Source organism: Corvus cornix, chromosome 18, assembly GCF_000738735.6.
Source record: "Corvus cornix cornix isolate S_Up_H32 chromosome 18, ASM73873v5, whole genome shotgun sequence".
Lineage (NCBI taxonomy): Eukaryota > Metazoa > Chordata > Aves > Passeriformes > Corvidae > Corvus > Corvus cornix.
Window position 1 is genome coordinate 666908 of NC_046347.1, and position 17304 is coordinate 684211.

A 17304-nucleotide genomic window follows, 5' to 3' on the forward strand; every position below is an offset into this window, starting at 1 on the left:
TTTATTGTCCCAGGGCCTGGGGCTGGGAGGGTTTCCCTGGAATTAATCTGGTTTACGTTTGGTCACCACTCAGTGAGTTTCACCTCCTTTGAAAGCTGCTCTGAAGCCGTTTCTGGGGCGCAGGGCTGTGGTTTAATGCTCTCAGGGTTGATCCCAAGTGACAACTGCGGGCAGGACGCTCCGTGGCTTGGGGACGGCATTCCTGCCCCTTCCGGCCCCTTCCGGCCTTAATTAAGATGCCGCTGGAATTTTCCAGGGAAAGGTTGTGCTGTTTGCGTGACTCCCCGTGAGCAGGGCCAGTCAAATTTCCTTTAATTGGGTTTTAATCACAATTTCAGCATCTTCTGCCCCCTTTTCTCCTTGGGAGAGATCTGTGCGGGTTGTGAGGGCCGTTAATGGGGCAGGATTCCCAGGGTTCCACTCCATTCCAAAGGCAGGGGTGGAAAAGCAGCCAGGAATGCTGACTTTCTGGATATCACTCACATTTGTGAGGAATCTTGCATAGAAACCAGGAGAGGTGTGGAAAGAAGACATCGCTATTTGATAGACGGATTAATCAGCTGGAAATGCTGATTGTGGTGTATATTTAGAGAGGTTGAATAGGAAGGTCAGACTTGTGAAATAAAATGTGGCCAGGAGCGCCAGGCAGGCTCTGCTTTGGTGTTCAGGGTGCTTAAGGGAGATGTGATTTAAAACAAGTGGGTTTTAGTCACTTTCAGAAAAGACTCTTTTTTTTCTATTTTTCTTTCAGACGAATGTGCTTCCTTGAGCTGGAGTCCAGTGGCCGTGTCCCAGTGTCCGGGGAGAGGAGGAGCTGCAGAGCTCTCTGTGCGGGGATTTTCCGGCCGTGCTGCTCCATCCCACGGCCAGGAGATGTCCCCAGCTCCCCAGAATTCCTGCCGGAGCTCCGGCCCGAGCTCGGGGCTGTGCTTGGACACCCTTCAGCGTCAGCGGGGCCCTGACCCCTCCTGGCCCCGCTGTCCTTGTGCAGAGTGACCTCCTGCCCCGGGGCTTTGGCCACAGAGGGATGCCCAGCAGATGTGGGCACTGGGCAGCATCAGAGCATCTCCTGGAGAACAGCTCGATTGAAAACTCGATTAAAAACACCAAAACCACTGCAACATGCAAATTTGGGTCTTGGTGTAATTAAAAAACATCGAGAATTTAAGAGATTCTAGAGTCCTCTCAGTTCTTCTGTTTGGGGAAGTGCTTTGGGAAAGAGCAGGGAAAAGTTTTATAAATTCAGCAAATCTACCTCTTTAGACGTTTTTATACTATACATTGTATTTCATATTTTTTATGTGTTGTCTATAAAGCTGTATCATATATAATCTATTGTATATTATTATATATTCAAATAAATCGATATTTTTGTATATTTTAGCATTAGTGTTTGTTATATCAATATTACAATATTCCTGAAGGGGGAATATTGAAAATGCATTTTGGGAGGGTTTTTATATTTTCACTGTTTCAAGGCCTGTGTTGGTTGTTCTTTGAACAGAGACCGTGCACAGGAGGTGCTGTGAAGAATCCAGGAACTGACCCTGGTGGGAGGAGAAGCAGCAGGGACAGGGACAGTCACAAAAGTGGCTTTTGTGGCTTCGTACCCAAAAATGCTCTGTGCAGGTGCCGAGGGGCCTGGACCACCCTAATCCCTCTGTTGCAGCTGCTGATGTGGCCCCTGTGCCCTGTTCTGAGCTCACAGAGCTGCTCTGGGTTCAGCCGGGGGAAGCCAGGACTGGCAGTGAGCAGGAGAGGAGCAATCCCCTGGGAAGCATCTGTGGGCTCCCCCAGCTGGCCCCTGAGCCCCACCCCTTTGCTTTGGGTGGTCCTGGGTCACGGGCCCTCTTTTGAGGGGGAAGCGAAATCAGTTAAAAACCAATCAGCTGACTTTGGGAAATGGGAAAGCTCAGTCTGAGCAGAGCAGTGCTCAGCCATGCCTGAGGATGGGCCTGGGCTTCATTCCCAGCTGGGCTGTGGGAAAGGAGCCTGGGAGTGCTGGGACAGGGGGATGTGGCTGCCAGGGGCCCCGACAGAGCCCCCAGGGCAGCTGAGGGCACACGGCACAAGGGCCAGATCTGGGCAGAGGAGGAAGCAGAGAAGATGAATGAAGAAGAGAAGGGAATGAAAAAATTCCTGGTCCTGGACACAGTGGTCAGTCCCTGTGGTGCCAGGGAGTTCACAGGAGTTGTCACAGTGCTGGGAGTAGCCCCTGGCTCTGCCACAGTGCTTGGAGTAACTACAGGAGCTGTCACAATGGCTGGAGGAGCCACTGGAGCTGTCACAATGGCTGGGGGAGCCACTGGACCTGTCACAATGGTTGGAGGAGTCACAGGGCCTCTCTCTGGGAGTGAGAGTAGCCCCAGGCCTTGTCCTGGTGGAGTGGAGTAGCCCCAGGGCTTGTTGCAGGTGTTGCAGTGCCCTCGGGCTGCCCAGGGGCCAGGGCAGGGCCAGCGGCTGGACGTGGCCGCAGCGATGGCACACGAGGACGTGCGCTATTACCGGGGGCAGTACAAGGAGAGACTCCTGCCCCTGCTCAGGTGAGGGGCTCCTCTGCCCTCATCTCTTGTTTCCCCATCCCTCCTTCCCCTGCCGTGGCAAACTCCCATCCCTTCTCTGTTCCTCCTGTGCCTCCCTTTCCCAGCCCCGTCATTCCCTGGAGCCCCGCTGGCTGCGCTGGAGGGTCCCTGCAGGGGAGGGCTGGGGAGGCCACGCTGCCGGAGGGGTTCTGAACTGGGGTTGGGCTCCTGTCACCACACCTGGGACACAGTCCAGCTCCCAGAGCAATCCAGCATCCTGCCAGGAACGGGATCCAGAGTGTAACCTGAGGAAATCTGTGTCAGGGAATTCCGGGTGAGAGAGGAGGACTCCACAAACTCGTTTATCTGCCTCCTAAAGAAGATGAAAGAAGTGCGATTGATGGAGAAGGTTGTGGAAGAGAAAGAGGAGGTGAGGAAGGTGGGAGGGTGCTGGGACATGGCTGGGAGGGCTGGTGGGGCTTTGGAGGGTGGCAGGAGCAGGCAGGGAGTGGCTCTGGCTGTGGCAGCTGTGTCACCCTCGCCCTGGTGCTGCCAGGCCTTCATGGAGAGGATGGAGGCCCTTGCTGAGCAGTGGAGGGACCTGCACGCCAGGAGGGCCCAGCTGAAAGCCCACGTGGTGAGGTCTGGGAGCACTGTAAAGGTACGAGTGGCACACCTGGAACACCTGGCACACCTGGCACGCCTGGCACTCCTCATACACCTGGCACGCCTGGCACTCCTCATACACCTGGCACTCCTCATACACCTGGAACACCTGGAACACCTGGCACACCTGGCACACCTGGAACACTGCCCCTGCTCAGCCACAGCACCAACTCCTCTCCCTTGGGAAGAACCTTGGGTCAGCACTCCCGGCCAAGCCTCCCCTGAGGCCGGAGCTGTGAGGAGCAGGGATTTGTACCCTGGGTAGGAGACAGCTTGTCCTGTGCCCTGTGACCTCCTGAGGGCCCCAAATGTCCCCAGGGAAGGGTCTCAGCCTTGTCCCCACTGTGGACCCCCAGCGATGTTCCAGGGACAGGGACCAGGAGGTCTGAAGGGCACAGCCCCATCCCAGGTGCTGCCCCCAGGCCAAAGGGGCAGTGCAAGAGGGGTGGCCCTGGGCAACAGGGGGGGAAATGGTCCCAGGGTGCTGCAGTGCCGGGGGCTCCTCTCTGGAGGTGTCTCCTTCCAGTGCCCCTGAGTGACCCAGCTCCACCTTCCCTTGCCTTCCTTCCTCTCTGGCTGTGTGTGGTGGTGGGAAAACCTCACCAGGAGAACGAAAGGCTGCGGACCCAAGCTCTGAAGAAAGCCAGAGAAGAGAAAGAGCAGAACACAAAAAAGGAGAGTGAGCTCTTGGGGGCTAAGAGGGAACTGGAAGCCCTCACAAAACAGCACCAGAAACTTTCCAAAAAATTGGTGAAGTACTCCCTGTTCAAGCGGTACCTGGAGAATGTGGTGGAGAATTCACAGGTGAGCTTGGATGTGGCTCAGGGAGGGCCCTACCTGCGTGTTAAACTAGAGGAGAGGCCAGGGAAATCAACACTTGATCAGACCCAGAGACTTTGAGGGGATGGGAAGGGCTCCTTTGCAGCCAAGGTGAGCCACAGGGAGCAGGGTCAGGAGAGGAGAACCAGAACAGATGAAGGATTGAGAAAACTGAACAAAAACCATGGGAATGGGGGAAGCTTAGGGCTGAGGGGAACAGGGCCCCCTTGGTGTCACCTTTCCAGGTCACACTGATGGTTTGGGAGAGGTGAGAACTGCCCAGGAGTGGGACCCAGGCAGTGTCAGGAAAGCTGTGCCTTCCCCCCAGGGTGATGGGACACCTCTCCATGATCCCTGGTGCTCCTGCTGCCTCCCAGGGCCCGGGGACATGGAGTTGTTGTGCTTCATCCCAGCACTGCTCCGCTGGGGCAGAGCTGTGCCAGTGGCCCTGTGGCAGTGCCAGTTCCAGGCCTGGCACTGTGGATGTCATGGCCCAGGGAATGTGGCCATGCTCAGGGACCAGCAGGGACGATGGAAAAGGGAAGATCTGCCAGCTGGGGAGGCCTTGGCCCTGGCGAGGGCAGGGGATCCCAGCGAGGGGAGGGCAGGGGGGCACTGACCCCAGGGTCCTGTGCTGCAGTTTCGGGACATCGAGGACATCATTTCCTTCTACAAGGCGCTGGTGAGGACACACAAGGATGTGGTGCAGTCCCAGTGGGGACACAGACAGCTGACGGAGCAGGCCACGGTGCTGCTGCAGCAGCTCAGGGCGGAGAGGGAAGCTGAGGTGCTGCAGGGCAGGAATGAGCTGGTGCAGCTCCAAGAATCTCTTGACCGTGCTCGGAGTGACATCCTGCAGTGGGTAAGGAGCTGTGGGGTGGGCAGGGGGCTCTCCCAGGCCTGGCTGGGGCAGGACTGGCTGCTGGCTCCTCCTGCTGCCGGGGGCTCGTGGCAGGGCCAGCAGCAGAGTTTGTGGTGGGTGGAGATGCCTGATCCCATCCCTCCACGGGGCCGCAGGAGGAGGAGTGAGGGCCCAGGTGTGGGGCAGGTTTGTCATCAGAAGAGCTGGGAAGCAGCAGCTCTGGGAGGGCGACAGTGGCAGTGCTGCTGCAGGGGATCCATCCCTGCGGCGGGGAGGGGATGGGGACAGCAGGGAGGACGTGCCAGGGTGGCACTGCAGGGGCTGGCAAACAGCGGGGCTGGCAAACAGCGGGGCTGGTTCCTGGATCTGCTCCCACCACGTCAGGCTGAACGAGCTCCAGCCCAGCCCTGGGCACATCTGGCTTCTTCCCATCCTGGATGAGAGTGGAACTTGGGGTGTCCAAGCCGGGGTCCTGTGCTGAAGCAGCTTTTCTGGGACGTGTCTCGTGTCCCCCAGGAGGGTCGCTGGGCCGAGCTCCAGGACAGGGCTGCCCGGAAAGCCGTGGAGCTGAAGTCCCTCAGCATGGCCATCCACAGCCTCTTCCAGGCCGCCAGCACACAGCTCCAGCCAAAGGGCAAGGTGGCAGCTGGTGACAGCCACAGGCAGCTGGACATGGTAAAGGCAGAGCCCGCTCCCTGCCCAGGAAAAGCAGCAGGAATGGTTCTCTCTAAGAGAGGGGACAGCCCAACAGAGCCTCCCTTCTCCCCTGGGGTCCCTGGGCATGGGGAATGGTGGGGACACTAGGGAAATCTGTCCCTTCCCAGGAGGTGGAGCAGGGAGTGGGGCCTCGTGGGGGCAGAAGGGGTGGGAGCCGGACAGGGGGTGCAGGGACAAAGGGGTGCAGGGACAAAGGGGTGCAGGGACAGGGGGTGCAGGGACAAAGGGGTGCAGGGACAAAGGGGTGCAGGGACAGGGGGTGCAGGGACAGGGAGTGCAGGGATGTGGGGATGCAGATCCAGCCATGGCCAGGGTTTGGTTTCATTCCCCCACAGAGGCCCATTGTGGTGCTGCAGACCCAGCAAGGCCCTCTTGTCCTGTCATTCAGCCTGGGGACATCTGCTCTCCAAGAGGGACAGGCTCCCCTCTGCCTCCTGTTCCCAGTCCTGCCCTGGCCCTGCCATCTCCCTTTCCCACCCTAGATCCAGCAGTTTATCCACGACCTCCATGACTTCACGGAGGACATGAAGAGCCGCAGCCAACCTCAGTGAGGCCCTGCCCCTGCCAGGGGAAGGAGAGGACAAGAGAACCCCGCAGATACTGCAGACTAAAAATATAGCAAATATTTTAAGGCATTCTTCATTTCCTGCAGACCTTCCCTGCTCTTCTGCGAGCCCAAATACTCAGCAGCAGAAGAGACAGAAAAGCAAGCAGGAGAGAGTGAGCCCTGCGTGGCCCTCAGGGGTCCCAGGGGCCTCACAGAGACACTGATGGTGCCACCAAGAGGTGCTGCCTGCTCTGGAGAAGTCAGCTCCTGACTCATCCCAGAGCACAGAGGATGCTGTGCCTTTGTGCCCTCACATCTCATCTCAGCTGTGACATTTCACACCCCTCCTGAGAGGTGACTCAGCTGTCCTCTCCCCGGCCACCCACGGCCACCCCGTCACCCACTTGGATGCCTCTCAGTGGTGGCAGGTGGCAGGAGCTCATGGGACAGGAGCAGCTCTGCCCCTGCCCTGTGAGGGACAGTTGGGGACACGGCTGTTCCCAGGGGCTGGTGGAGGACACTGAGGGACCAAAAGTGCAGTGTGGGTCAGAACCAGAAATGGAAGGGTTGGGGACCTTGCTGCAGCAGCAGGCGCTGCTCTGGGCTTTCCAGGGAACTCCAAAGTCCAGCCTGACTCTTTAGGATCAGGTTTCTGTTCCTCTTTACCCGCCCTGCTGGGACGCAGCTGAGCCACCTCCTAAAAAGGTCCCAGGTGGGAACACAGCTACGGAGCTTCCAACAGACATTTATTGGTTTGGGTCGAGATCAATGCACATGAACCGGTGTCACGCCCATGGGCTGGGCACCTTTTCCAGCAGTTCCAGCAGTTCCATGTGCCCAGGGGAGCAGCCTGAGCCCTTCTCCAGGAGCAGCCACAGGGACACAGCTGGGACACACAGACATTCCCCACCAGGAGTCCTCAGGAACCATCCCATGGGCACTCCCAGGGTGGGGCAAGGGTGAGGAGGAGATCATCAGCAGTGGCCACAGCGTGTTCTGGGTGCTGGAGCAGGATGTTCTCCCAACAGCAGCTCCAGGTGCTTTTTATCCCTGGGTCTGGGTGTAGGATGCTCCGGTGCTGTGCCGTGGGCTCCCTGCTGCTGTCACAGCTCCCAGGCTGAGCCGGGGTGGGCCGTGGTGTCTGTGCTGCCATGGAGGACATGGGGCCACCAGGACCTGTGCCAGCAGCCAGACCTGCCCAGCCAGCCTGGGAGCCTCGGTGGTGCTGCTGCGGGGAAATTGTGGACAATGATGGATGCTGGGTCTCTCGGAGGAGAGCAGGGAGTGGACTCTGGCTGCAGACCTGGGGAGCGAGGGCAGGAGGTGGGAAATCAGGAATTACAGCCATGGGATCGCCTTGTGCTCCTTTCTCCAGTGGCCATGGAGCCAGCCCTGCTTTACAGAGCACCCACTGCCCCTGGGGGAACTCCTGCTGCCACTGGCCCCAGTGAAATCTCCTCTGGGGTGAGATGAATCCTCCCACAGAGCCACAACCCCCTGGACCTCTGTCCCCATCACCCTCCCCTCACACAGAGCTTGTCCCACGTGGCGTCAGTCGGGTGCTGCAGCTCTGTTCCCGTCACCCTCTGGGGAAAGCCCACCCCAAGCTGTTTAGGCCTTGCTGGCCTTGTCTGCAGCCCCAAACCCCAATTTTGGCAGCAGTGCTGTGGGGCAGAGCCATCCACAGGGCGGGGAGGCAGCCGGAACCAGGCACAGCCGCTCCAGTGGGGATCCCACCCCCATCTCTGTCAGGGCACTGCAGCTCCTCCTGGGATGAGCTGGGAAACCCACTCCAGCACTGGCAAGCAGCACCTCTGTGGGTCTGCCATTCCCACAGAATTTGGGATGACTTCTGTCCTGACCCACTGGCAGGTGGATGGGAACTGCCTGGTTGGCTCAGCAGCCACAGGACTGTCCTGTGCCACTGACACAGCCCCCTGGGCAATCCCTGTTCCCAGAATCATGGCACATCCCTGTAGGGTTGCCCAGGAAGGCCCAGCTCCAAGGAAGCCCCTCCTGCCTGTCCCAGATTCCTGGGAATTGCCCCTACCACGGCGTGTCCTGTGCCAGGGGCTGGCAGTGCCCTACATGATGGAGCAGGTGAAGCCACAGCACTCCTTGAGCAGGGTCAGGCCTGTCTTGGTCACGTAGGGAGTGGAGGTTTGCTGTCCCCTCGACGTCATCTTCTTCTCTCGGACAGGAGCTGCGGGCAGAGGAATTGGGGTCTGCCCACAGCACAGGGCACAGCCCAGGGCTGGTGCTCAGAGCTCCTCTGGGGCTGCTGCTGACCCCCTCAGAGCCACAGCCCCTGCACCATGAGGACACTGCTGTGGCTGCTCTGGGGTGTCACCAGGGCTGGGAATGCTTCCCATGGCCCTGGGGAGGTAACAGAGCACAGGGTGGCTCTCATCAGAGGATGTGGTGTCCATCCTGCACCCATCTGAGGTGTGAGGCAATATTAAAGGGTCAGAGGAAGTCTGTCAGCTCTAAAATAACCTATCCCATTCTCCTAGGCTGGGAAATGGATTCCTAACACCTCTTCCAATTCCAGATGTTCCCACAATGTGATCTCAAGAACCAGCATCCCCCAGTTCCACTTCCCCACCCTCCTCCAGGTAAGCCAGTCCCAGGCAGTCAAATCTTGGAGACAGAGTGCTCGGGAAAGGGGAGAAATGCCAGGGAGGTTCAGTGCCAGGAATGAACCCTGTCAGCACCTACCTGCTCTCTGGAGGTAGCTTTTGGAGAGCTTGCTCTGCAGGAACTCGGCCATTTCCTTGTCTTCTTCCCTTTCCCTGTGACAAAGAACTCGGTTTCTGCTCAGGAAAGGAGCAATGAGGCCCCCGGGAGCTCTGGCAAGGCAGGACACGGCTCAGGGGGTGGATTGCACTGTCCCCAGCGCAAGGAACGAGTGACAGCAGCTACCTGAGCCTCTCAAACTCCACGTCATCCACTAGGAAATCCCGCGTTTCCACCAGCTTGTGGATCTGCTGCACCAGCTCCTCTTCCCTCTGCTTCTCCTCGTTGGACTTCTGGTTCTCTGCAGCACAGGGAGCACAGTTCACCCCCACAGGGGCCAGCCCCTCCTGCCAGGCCAGCCCTGCTCTGTTCTGCCCAGCTCTGAGATTGGGAGCAAAGGCAACCCAAAGGAAGCAGCTGGATCCAGGCTCTGGCTGCTCAGTGAGCAGCAAGTGAAGGCTGGGAGGGCTCTCCCATCACTAAGAATGCCTGTCCTGTGTGAATTGGTATGGAATGGGATACAGTGGGATACACAGAGACGACAGCCAGGAGTGGGAAACATCAATGGGGAGCCACCCGAGGTGGGAACTCTGGCTGTTTGTACTGCTTAACGCCACGTCTGAATTCTCCAGCCAGCTCCAAAACCAGCCCAGCCCAGACTGGATCAACCACGAGTCTTCCTTCAGCTAAATAAAAACACAGCAAAATTTGCAGGATGGAGCCAGCCAGGTCTCAGCAGCTCCCAAACCAAGGATTGATTTGTAGTTGGGAGATTGATCCAGGTGCTGCCTCAGACCCATCCTGTTGTAAAACGTCCCCAGCAAGTGAAGGGTTTTCTTGTGGTGTCGTGCAGAGAATGAATTCCCTGGCACGGGGAGCTGCTCTGGCCTGGGCTGGGCTCTCCCACCCCCTGAATTAAGGCAGAGTCACCTGGGCACTGTCTCTGAGCAGCCTCCACCTGCCTGTGGGGGACACGGGCACTTCAAGTGGCATTTGGCTGCCACACGTCAGGCTGTGCCCAAGCCCCGGCTATTTGGGGTTAATTAACAACGGCCACTTGCAGTTAATTAACAACCTGCAGTCATGAGGAAGAACCTGTCAGAGTTAAGGTCCCACGGGACAAACGCAGTCCCTCTCTCTCCCCTGGCTGATGTCAGAGCCCATCATGACCACGGTGATGATCTGAATCATTAAAGGCACCTTGACTGGGGACATTTCAAGCCCCAGCCCTGGCTGGGCTCTGAGTAAGCACTGACGTGTTCCAGTCTTTATCCAACCCCAAGGCTGCCGTGGCTGTCTCACAAGAACAGGGATGTGCAGGATTTTTCCAGATCAGACTGGTCTGAGTCAACTTACAAAGGAGACAAAGAGAGCAGAATTTCTGCTCTCAGCTGAGTCTGGGAGTGCTGAAAAGGCAAGAAATGAAAGCCCAAAGCAGGAAGGAAAGCCAGGCTCGTTTCTCCAGTAACAGAGAAGACCAGTTTATCTCTGCTCTGAGGCATGGTTTAGGGAAAGTCCTGGTTTATGGACTGGAAGGTGTTGGCATTAAAAGCCCCCACGAGGCAGCAGGGTGGGGCTCTCCGAAGCTCCCCAAAGCCTTACCAGGCAGGGACAGGAGTTTTTGGAGTTCTGTTTTCAGCCGGCTGATTTCCTTACAAAGCTGGATGTCATCCATCCTGTGGAGACACAAACGGAACCTCTGAGGGGGAAAACTGGGAGAGCAGAGGTTCCAAACCCCCGGAGCAACACCCAGCCAGTGCCTGTGGTGGGGATCCCAGATTTCCCTTTGTTTTCCATGCGCAAGACAATGGAGAAGCCAAACAAGAGCTGTGAGCTTCGACGGCACCGGAGAGCATCGGGTACTGTTGCTATGGAAAGCTTTTAAGAAGTATACTTTTGATGATTTCCAAAAATCCTTTTCAACAACGAGTTCAGGGAGAACTGTGCCTCCGAGGGGCTCCAAATGCGAGCCTCTGAAGCAGCTCCCAGCTTCCACTCACGCTGGGTTTACCCAGGGATTCCCAGGCTGTGGGGTCCCTCAGTGCAGGGACCAGTGGGGACCCAGTCAAGTCCCAAAGGCAGCACAGGAAGTGCCACAGCCCAGAAAGTGTCACCTTTGCCACAATCCCCGTTGGTGCTGGGCTGGCAGGGTGGGATCTGAGGACTGGGCTGACTACGGCCCTTTAGTGATATTGAAAAGCCTAATCAACCCAAACTCTGGATGTTGGTCAGGTCTTCTCCTCCAAACACATAAAATCTCCCAATAGACCCATGGAAAATGTCCTTTATCCCCCCAAGTGCTGGTGGGCACCACTGCAAACTGGGGGCTGTTTTATTGCCTTAGATCTGAAAACCCTGGAGAATTTTATTCCAAAACTTCTTTGATTATTGAGATGGACCCTGGAGAAAATCCTCCCCTCCTCACCAGGCTGCAAAGGCTGTGCTGGGAGTGGAGAGTGGGATGCAGGGAGGCGATGCAGGGATGGGATGCTACATCCCAGCTAATCCAGCACTCCCGGGATGCGCTGGGGACAGGGAACTGCAGCAGAGCCAGGCTGTGGGAAAACATTCCAGGCACTGGTGCCAGGCCAATTCCAGCATGTCCTGGTGGCCCCAGGGCATGGAGGAGGAAAAGGGGAGGTGGGAGGATGAGCAATACTTCAAACCGGGGAGAGCAGACTGTGGTTGTGTGGCTGCTCAGCAGCTGCAGATCCTGGTGCTGGGACAAAGCCAGATCTTCCTGCTGGGGCAAATCTCCAGAGAGCAGCCCCAAAGCACCAAACCCCAGGTCCCTTCCCAAGCCCAGCCCAAGAGCCTCACACTGAGGAAGAGCATGGACCGGCTGGGAACACCTGGAGCCGGTGGGATGTGGGCACACTTGAGGGGTCAAACCTGTGTGATAAACTCTGCTTGCACAGAATTCAGCTGGCTCAGAGCTCCCCAGCCACAGTGGCGGCTTTGTAAGAGGGGACCCATTCAGGAGAGCAAGGCCAGAGCGTGCGAGGGGCTGCACTTCCAGCTGGGAAACAAGGTGGGAAGCAGCCGCAGCCCTGCTCATCCCTGGGGCTGGGCTGTGCTTGGCTGGGCAGGAGGAGGTGCTGGGGTGTCCCTGGGAGGGAGCAGAGCAGGAGGGGGCACAGGGACTCACATGTAGCGCAGCTCCGACTCCCTGCGCACCAGGATCTCCCGGATCCGCTCGATCCTGAAGAGCTCTCCCTCGATGTCATCGATGGTGGTGGTGGAGTCGGCCATGGACACAACCTCATCCTCTGGAAAAGGAATGGGAGCCACCTTAGGCAGCAGGAGACCAGCAGGGACCTCAGGGCAGCCTTGGGCCCAGCAGCACTTCCCCTGCTCCCGGCTCCTGTGCCGGGCTCTGTGCTGGGACAAAACCCTGCATCCCCAGGGGTCTCCCCCTCTCCCAACAGCAGGAGGCCAAGGGAGCTGGAAACTGCTGGAGGGAAGAGTGGGAATGTCCCTTTCTTTTTCCAGAGCTAGGTCCAGCACAGAGAGCTGAGCCTGCCCAGCAGCCTCCTTCTGCATGGCCAGGAGCAAATCCTGGGCACACAAAGCTCAGAGCTGAGGGGTCACGGGGATGAAATTCCCTCTGCTGCTCCCCCTCCCTCACACGCTGGATGAACACCGCCCATCCTCCCCAGCTCTCTGGGGAGAAGCCCCCCTGAGACCCAGCAGGGCAGCTCAGCTCAGCTCCCGCACCCTCTGCAGTGCTGAGGATCACATCCGTCCCCACCCGGGGAAACTGAGGCAGGGAAAGGGGGGTCACCTGCTCAGGGCAAGGGGCAGGGGCTTCCCAGCAAAATGTGGGATAAAGGGGCTGTAATTTGTATTTTGGAGGGATGGACAGGATGAAAGCCCATCCACCCCCGTCCGTGGCTCTGACCAGCAGCTCTTCCTCGCCCTCCGTGACTCACACACACAGATCCCACTCCTTTGCCCCAGACCGTCCCGCGGATTTACTCGTGGGTGCTGTGTGGATCCCACAGTGGCTCCCAGCCAGTTTTATGGGAAGAGCTGAGGATTTGCTCCAAGCCAGCTCCCAGCCCAGTCTGGCTCTCAGACACGACACTGAGCCTGTGACCAGTGCCAGGCAGCAGCACCTTCATCACATCCTGGCTAATCCCGGGATGTGCTGGGGACAGGGGGCTGCAGCAGAGCCAGGCTGTGGGAAAATATTCCAAACCCTTCCAAATACCACATCAGGGCAAAGTCTGCTTCCTTTGAGCCTTCACAGGGCACCTCTCCCCTCTGAGGTTGTGCCTTCCTGCAGCCCTGGGACTTTCCCCATGCAGGGAGAGGGGAAAGCACAGCCCTGTTACGGCTCCAGGAGCAGGATTTTCCAGGCAGGGATGATGGGAGATGTCAGGATATGGGGTCTGGGCATTCAAATGGGATCCAGGCCAGTGCTGAGGGTTACAGGCAGGAAGAGACAAACTCTAAGGCCCAAGACTGAACACTCTGCGCTCCCTGTCCTCTCCCCATCACAGAACACTGCCCGGGAAATCATTCCCAGAGTGGGACATATTTCCAAGACTTCCAGCAGGGAAGCTTTATTGTGGAAATCCGATAGTTTGGATTCCTGTGAGTGGCTTGGAGAAGAAATTTCTGCTGTTTCTGGCTGAGAAGCTCATGAGGATTTCTCGGAGATTGTCTCCCTCTCCCCCAGGCACGAAGGCTCAGCTGATGCCAGGGTGTGACTCCTCACTCATTCCCTGCTCAGAGCCCTCGGGATGCTGCCAGGAGCCAGTGCTTGATCAGGACAGACAAATCCCTGGGCTGGGCAGGGTGTGAGGCTGGATGAGCCCTCCAGCAGCTCCTGCCCCGGGCTCTGCACAGCCCCCTCCCTCTGCCTCATTTCCTGAGGGGGTTGCCAAGGGACCGGCCTGTGGCTGCTACAGCATCAGCATGCGGTTGCTAAGGGACCAGAGTGCGGTTGCTAGGGGACCGGGATGCTGAGGTCCCTCATCCTGAGCATCCTGGGGCTCTGCCACCCCGAAGCTCCTCTGGCCTGGGATATTTGGCTGCAGCTGCACCCAGCTGAGCAGCTGGGGATGGCTCAGGGACCCGTGGCAGATGCTGGCAGATGTGCAGGTGCCAGCACAGCTGGAGGCGCAGGTGGCACAGCTGGATGTGCCCGTGGGCAGCCGCTCCCTGGGGCTGTACGTCAGCTCAGCTCCAGAGCTGTCATGAAAAGCTGCATTGCTGTGTCCCCTCTGTGCCCAGGCAGAGGTGACAAGGCTGGTGGCTGCCCAGGTGTGCCAATGAACACGGAGACAGATAAACCCGGAGCTTCCTGCAGCCTCCATCCAAGGGCACACCGACCAGCCCCGGGAGCACAGGGGCGGGGCTGGGCAGGGGGACCATCACTCCTGGCCTGCCCGGGTGGGGAATAACCCAGAATGTCACCTATCCCTGCTGGCAGAGTCATCTGGCTGAGGTTCCCAGCCAGGTATTTCCCAGGAGGAGCGCCAGGGTTTGGAACAGCTGTCAGCATCCCTTCTTCTCCCTCTCATCCCAGAATGTCGTCAGCACATCCATTCCAGGTGGGAGAGGTGAATCCTCGCCTGTGCAGGCAGAGGGATGAGGTGGCAGTGCTGGGAGGGGAGGAGGTGGAAGAGCTGAGTTGCTTTCCCCCACCTGCAGCAGGAGGCTGGGCTGTAATTCCAGCCTGAGGCTCAGCTCTGGGATGGTTCCCATCAGGTGTGGCTGGCACCACCCTGCCCTCACACACACCTTGAAGTCACCTTCCTGGACACTGCCCAGGTCAGGAGTGTGCTGGGACGTGGGGACAGTGAGAAGGTTGCAGCACAGCCCAGCCAGAGCCTCAGGGCTCAGCTGGAGGGTGCCAGCCCTTGGCTGTGCCTTCAGGTGCTGTGGTCAGGTCCTGACACTCTGCATCCCTCAGGAATCCCAGGGAACTGCTCCCCTAAGCAGTCAGTGCTGGACAAGAAGTTCTGACAGGACCTTCGTGTCCCTGGAGCTGCTGAATTCAGGGCAGAAGCAGAGGGAAGGCAGTGCCAGGAGAAAACTCCTGGAAAATGAAGCCCATGAACCCTGGGAGGGAGCACCTGGAGAAGGAGACACCCCAGGCAGGGTGTTCATTAAAGCTGTGATCAAGCTCACAATCCAAATCTCCCTTTGGGGACAGACAGGGATGGCCCCAGGTGTGGCCACACTGTCCAGGGGTCCCTTTGCTCCCACAGCGCTCCCACAGCAGCACAGCCACACACAGAAACCTACAGACACAGAAACCCCCACACAGAAACCCCCAGTGCCTGAGCCAAAGGGATCCCACCCGGCACCACTTCAACGTGGCCAACCAAGGAGGGGGAGAAAGCTTTGACTGAAATTTGGAGATGCTCTGGTAACACCCAGCCCAGGGTGTGTGTTACACACGAGGAGTGTAATGGCCAGAGACTTCCACTCCAGAAGGTTTGGGGAAAACATTTGGACAGTCAGCAGCGAGCCTGGGATGAGTCACGGCAGCCAACAGTGCAGGGTGAGTTTCAAGCAATTTTCTTCATGATTAAAGTTGGGAAATCGATTGACAGCTCCCTGTGGAGGGGTCAGAGCTCTTTATGGGGGCACCATCCCAAATGGCCTCTAACTCAGCCGTGTGCTTTCCTGTGCTCCAGAGAGCAGCAGGGACAGGGCACATTCAGCCTGAACAGCAGCAGGACAAGAGGCTCCAGGAGCTCAGGGCTCCACAGGCTTGGCCTGAGCTGTCCTGGCTGGGAGCAAGCAGCAGAGCAGCATCCAAACAGCAGGCAGGGCTTGTTGCAGTGTCCTCACCCATCCCAAGGTTCTCACCCATCCCAAGGTCCCCAGGAGCTGGGAGTTCACACAACTGCACCGAATCAACAAAATCGCAGCCACTACAGTCCTGCTTACAGACACCCACGGGGGATGTCCAGGCCATACCCAGCACCCTGAGTCCAGCCCCTGCGCCACCCCGATGTCACCCGGCTGCTGGAGCAGAGGACCCGGGTGATGAAGGTGCTCAGACCCCCACGGGGGTTGTAGGGGAGGATACACCCTGCCAGGAAAGGCACAAAGGAAACGGATCAAAACTTCCCACAGCTCACTCAGGAGCTGAGCAGCTTCGTGGGCACCACACACCCCCCAGGCAGTACCCAGCAGGGTGCTGGAGTTGGCTCCATCCCTCCTCCCCTGCCTCTCCAGCTGCCTGTCGCTGCCCCACTGTGCGCAAGGGGCGAAGGGGGAGCAGAGAGGGACGGGAAGGGGAGAGGTCGGAGGGGCAGCAGAGCAGAGGGATCGCAGGCGCCTCCCCTCCGCACAGCCCAGCACTGCGACCCTTCCTCCCAGCCCAAGGTCGAGGGCTCTGCTCAAGGCAATTCCCCTGCTTGGCATCCCCCGCTCCTCTCACCCCGGGTCCTGCTGGAGGAACTGGTCAGAGAGGGGCGAAGGCGGTGACGGACAGGGCGAGCCCTCCAGGCCCCCGTCACAGCCGTGCCCACGGCCGGGCATGGCAGCGCAGCGGCGCCGTGTCCAGCTGGGCAGCAGCGGCCAGATGTGACCCTGCTCCCCCGGTGTGTCCCTCCAGACATCCCCCCCTCCTCCCGCCCAGCCCCTTCTCCGCGTCCTTTTTCTCCCCCAGCCACTCCATCCATCCATCCATCCATCCATCCATCCATCCATCCATCCATCCATCCACCCATCCCCGGGGGAAGTTGGGTTCGGGCGGTGCCGGTCCCGTCCCGGTCCCGCCGCGCTCACCTGGCCCCGCGCCGGCCGGCGGCCACCGGGTGGATTCCATGGATCCGTACCGGGGAGAAGCGCGGCTGCCCTCCATCCGCAGCCCAGCGCGCTGTGCTCCGCCGGGGCGGGGGCTCCCGCCGCTCCCTCCGCGCTGCTCCCGCCGCTCCGCCGGGGCGGGGGCTCGCACTGATCCCACCGCTCCGACCCCACGGCTCCGCCGGGGCGGGGGCTCCCGCCGCTCCCTTTCCTCCTCTCCCACTACTCCCGTCGCTCCCACCGCTCCGATCCCGCCGCTCCGCCTGGGCGGGGGCTCGCACTGTTCCCACCGCTCCGCTCCCTCCGATCCCACCGCTCCCTGCGCTCCGAGTCCTCCGCCTGCAGGCCCCGGCCCCCGCAGTTTCTCCCGGGGCATTCCCCGGACCCTTTCTGGCCGTTTCACGCCCCCAAATCTCAGCAGCGGCACCGACAGCGGGGCCCGGGCACTGAAGGCACCCAGGCTCTGCGGGACACGGGGATGGGACACGGGGATGGGACACGGGGTGAGGCAGAGCACCCAAGAGCCCCCCCAAAACTGCTGCGAGGTGCGGAGCCAGGGCAGCTGCGTTTTCCAGTAGAAGCAACTTTTCTCCATGGAAAAACCCAACAGCGAGAGTTTGACAACGCTCCAAGGGCTGAAATCCAGCATGGTGGTGGCACCC

The 17304-nt window shown here is 59.2% G+C and overlaps 2 protein-coding genes across 2 annotated transcripts; one reads left to right on the top strand and one right to left on the bottom strand.

Moving 5' to 3' along the window:
* The first annotated feature begins 2106 nt into the window (after positions 1-2106).
* On the top strand, positions 2107-6137 carry CCDC42 (coiled-coil domain containing 42). Its single transcript, XM_039562577.1, has 7 exons — positions 2107-2157; positions 2440-2543; positions 2847-2952; positions 3079-3183; positions 3795-3992; positions 5386-5544; positions 6069-6137. The coding sequence occupies exons 1-7, from the start codon at positions 2107-2109 to the stop codon at positions 6135-6137; spliced, it is 792 nt and encodes a 263-aa protein (XP_039418511.1).
* A 721-nt stretch (positions 6138-6858) lies between these two features.
* On the bottom strand, positions 6859-16865 carry LOC104695666 (bMERB domain-containing protein 1-like). Its single transcript, XM_039562620.1, has 7 exons — positions 16625-16865; positions 12018-12138; positions 10472-10545; positions 9056-9170; positions 8852-8925; positions 8184-8336; positions 6859-7436 (listed from the first exon to the last, which is right to left on the bottom strand). The coding sequence occupies exons 1-6, from the start codon at positions 16698-16700 to the stop codon at positions 8218-8220; spliced, it is 579 nt and encodes a 192-aa protein (XP_039418554.1). The 5' UTR covers positions 16701-16865; the 3' UTR covers positions 6859-7436; positions 8184-8217.
* Positions 16866-17304: the final 439 nt, after the last annotated feature.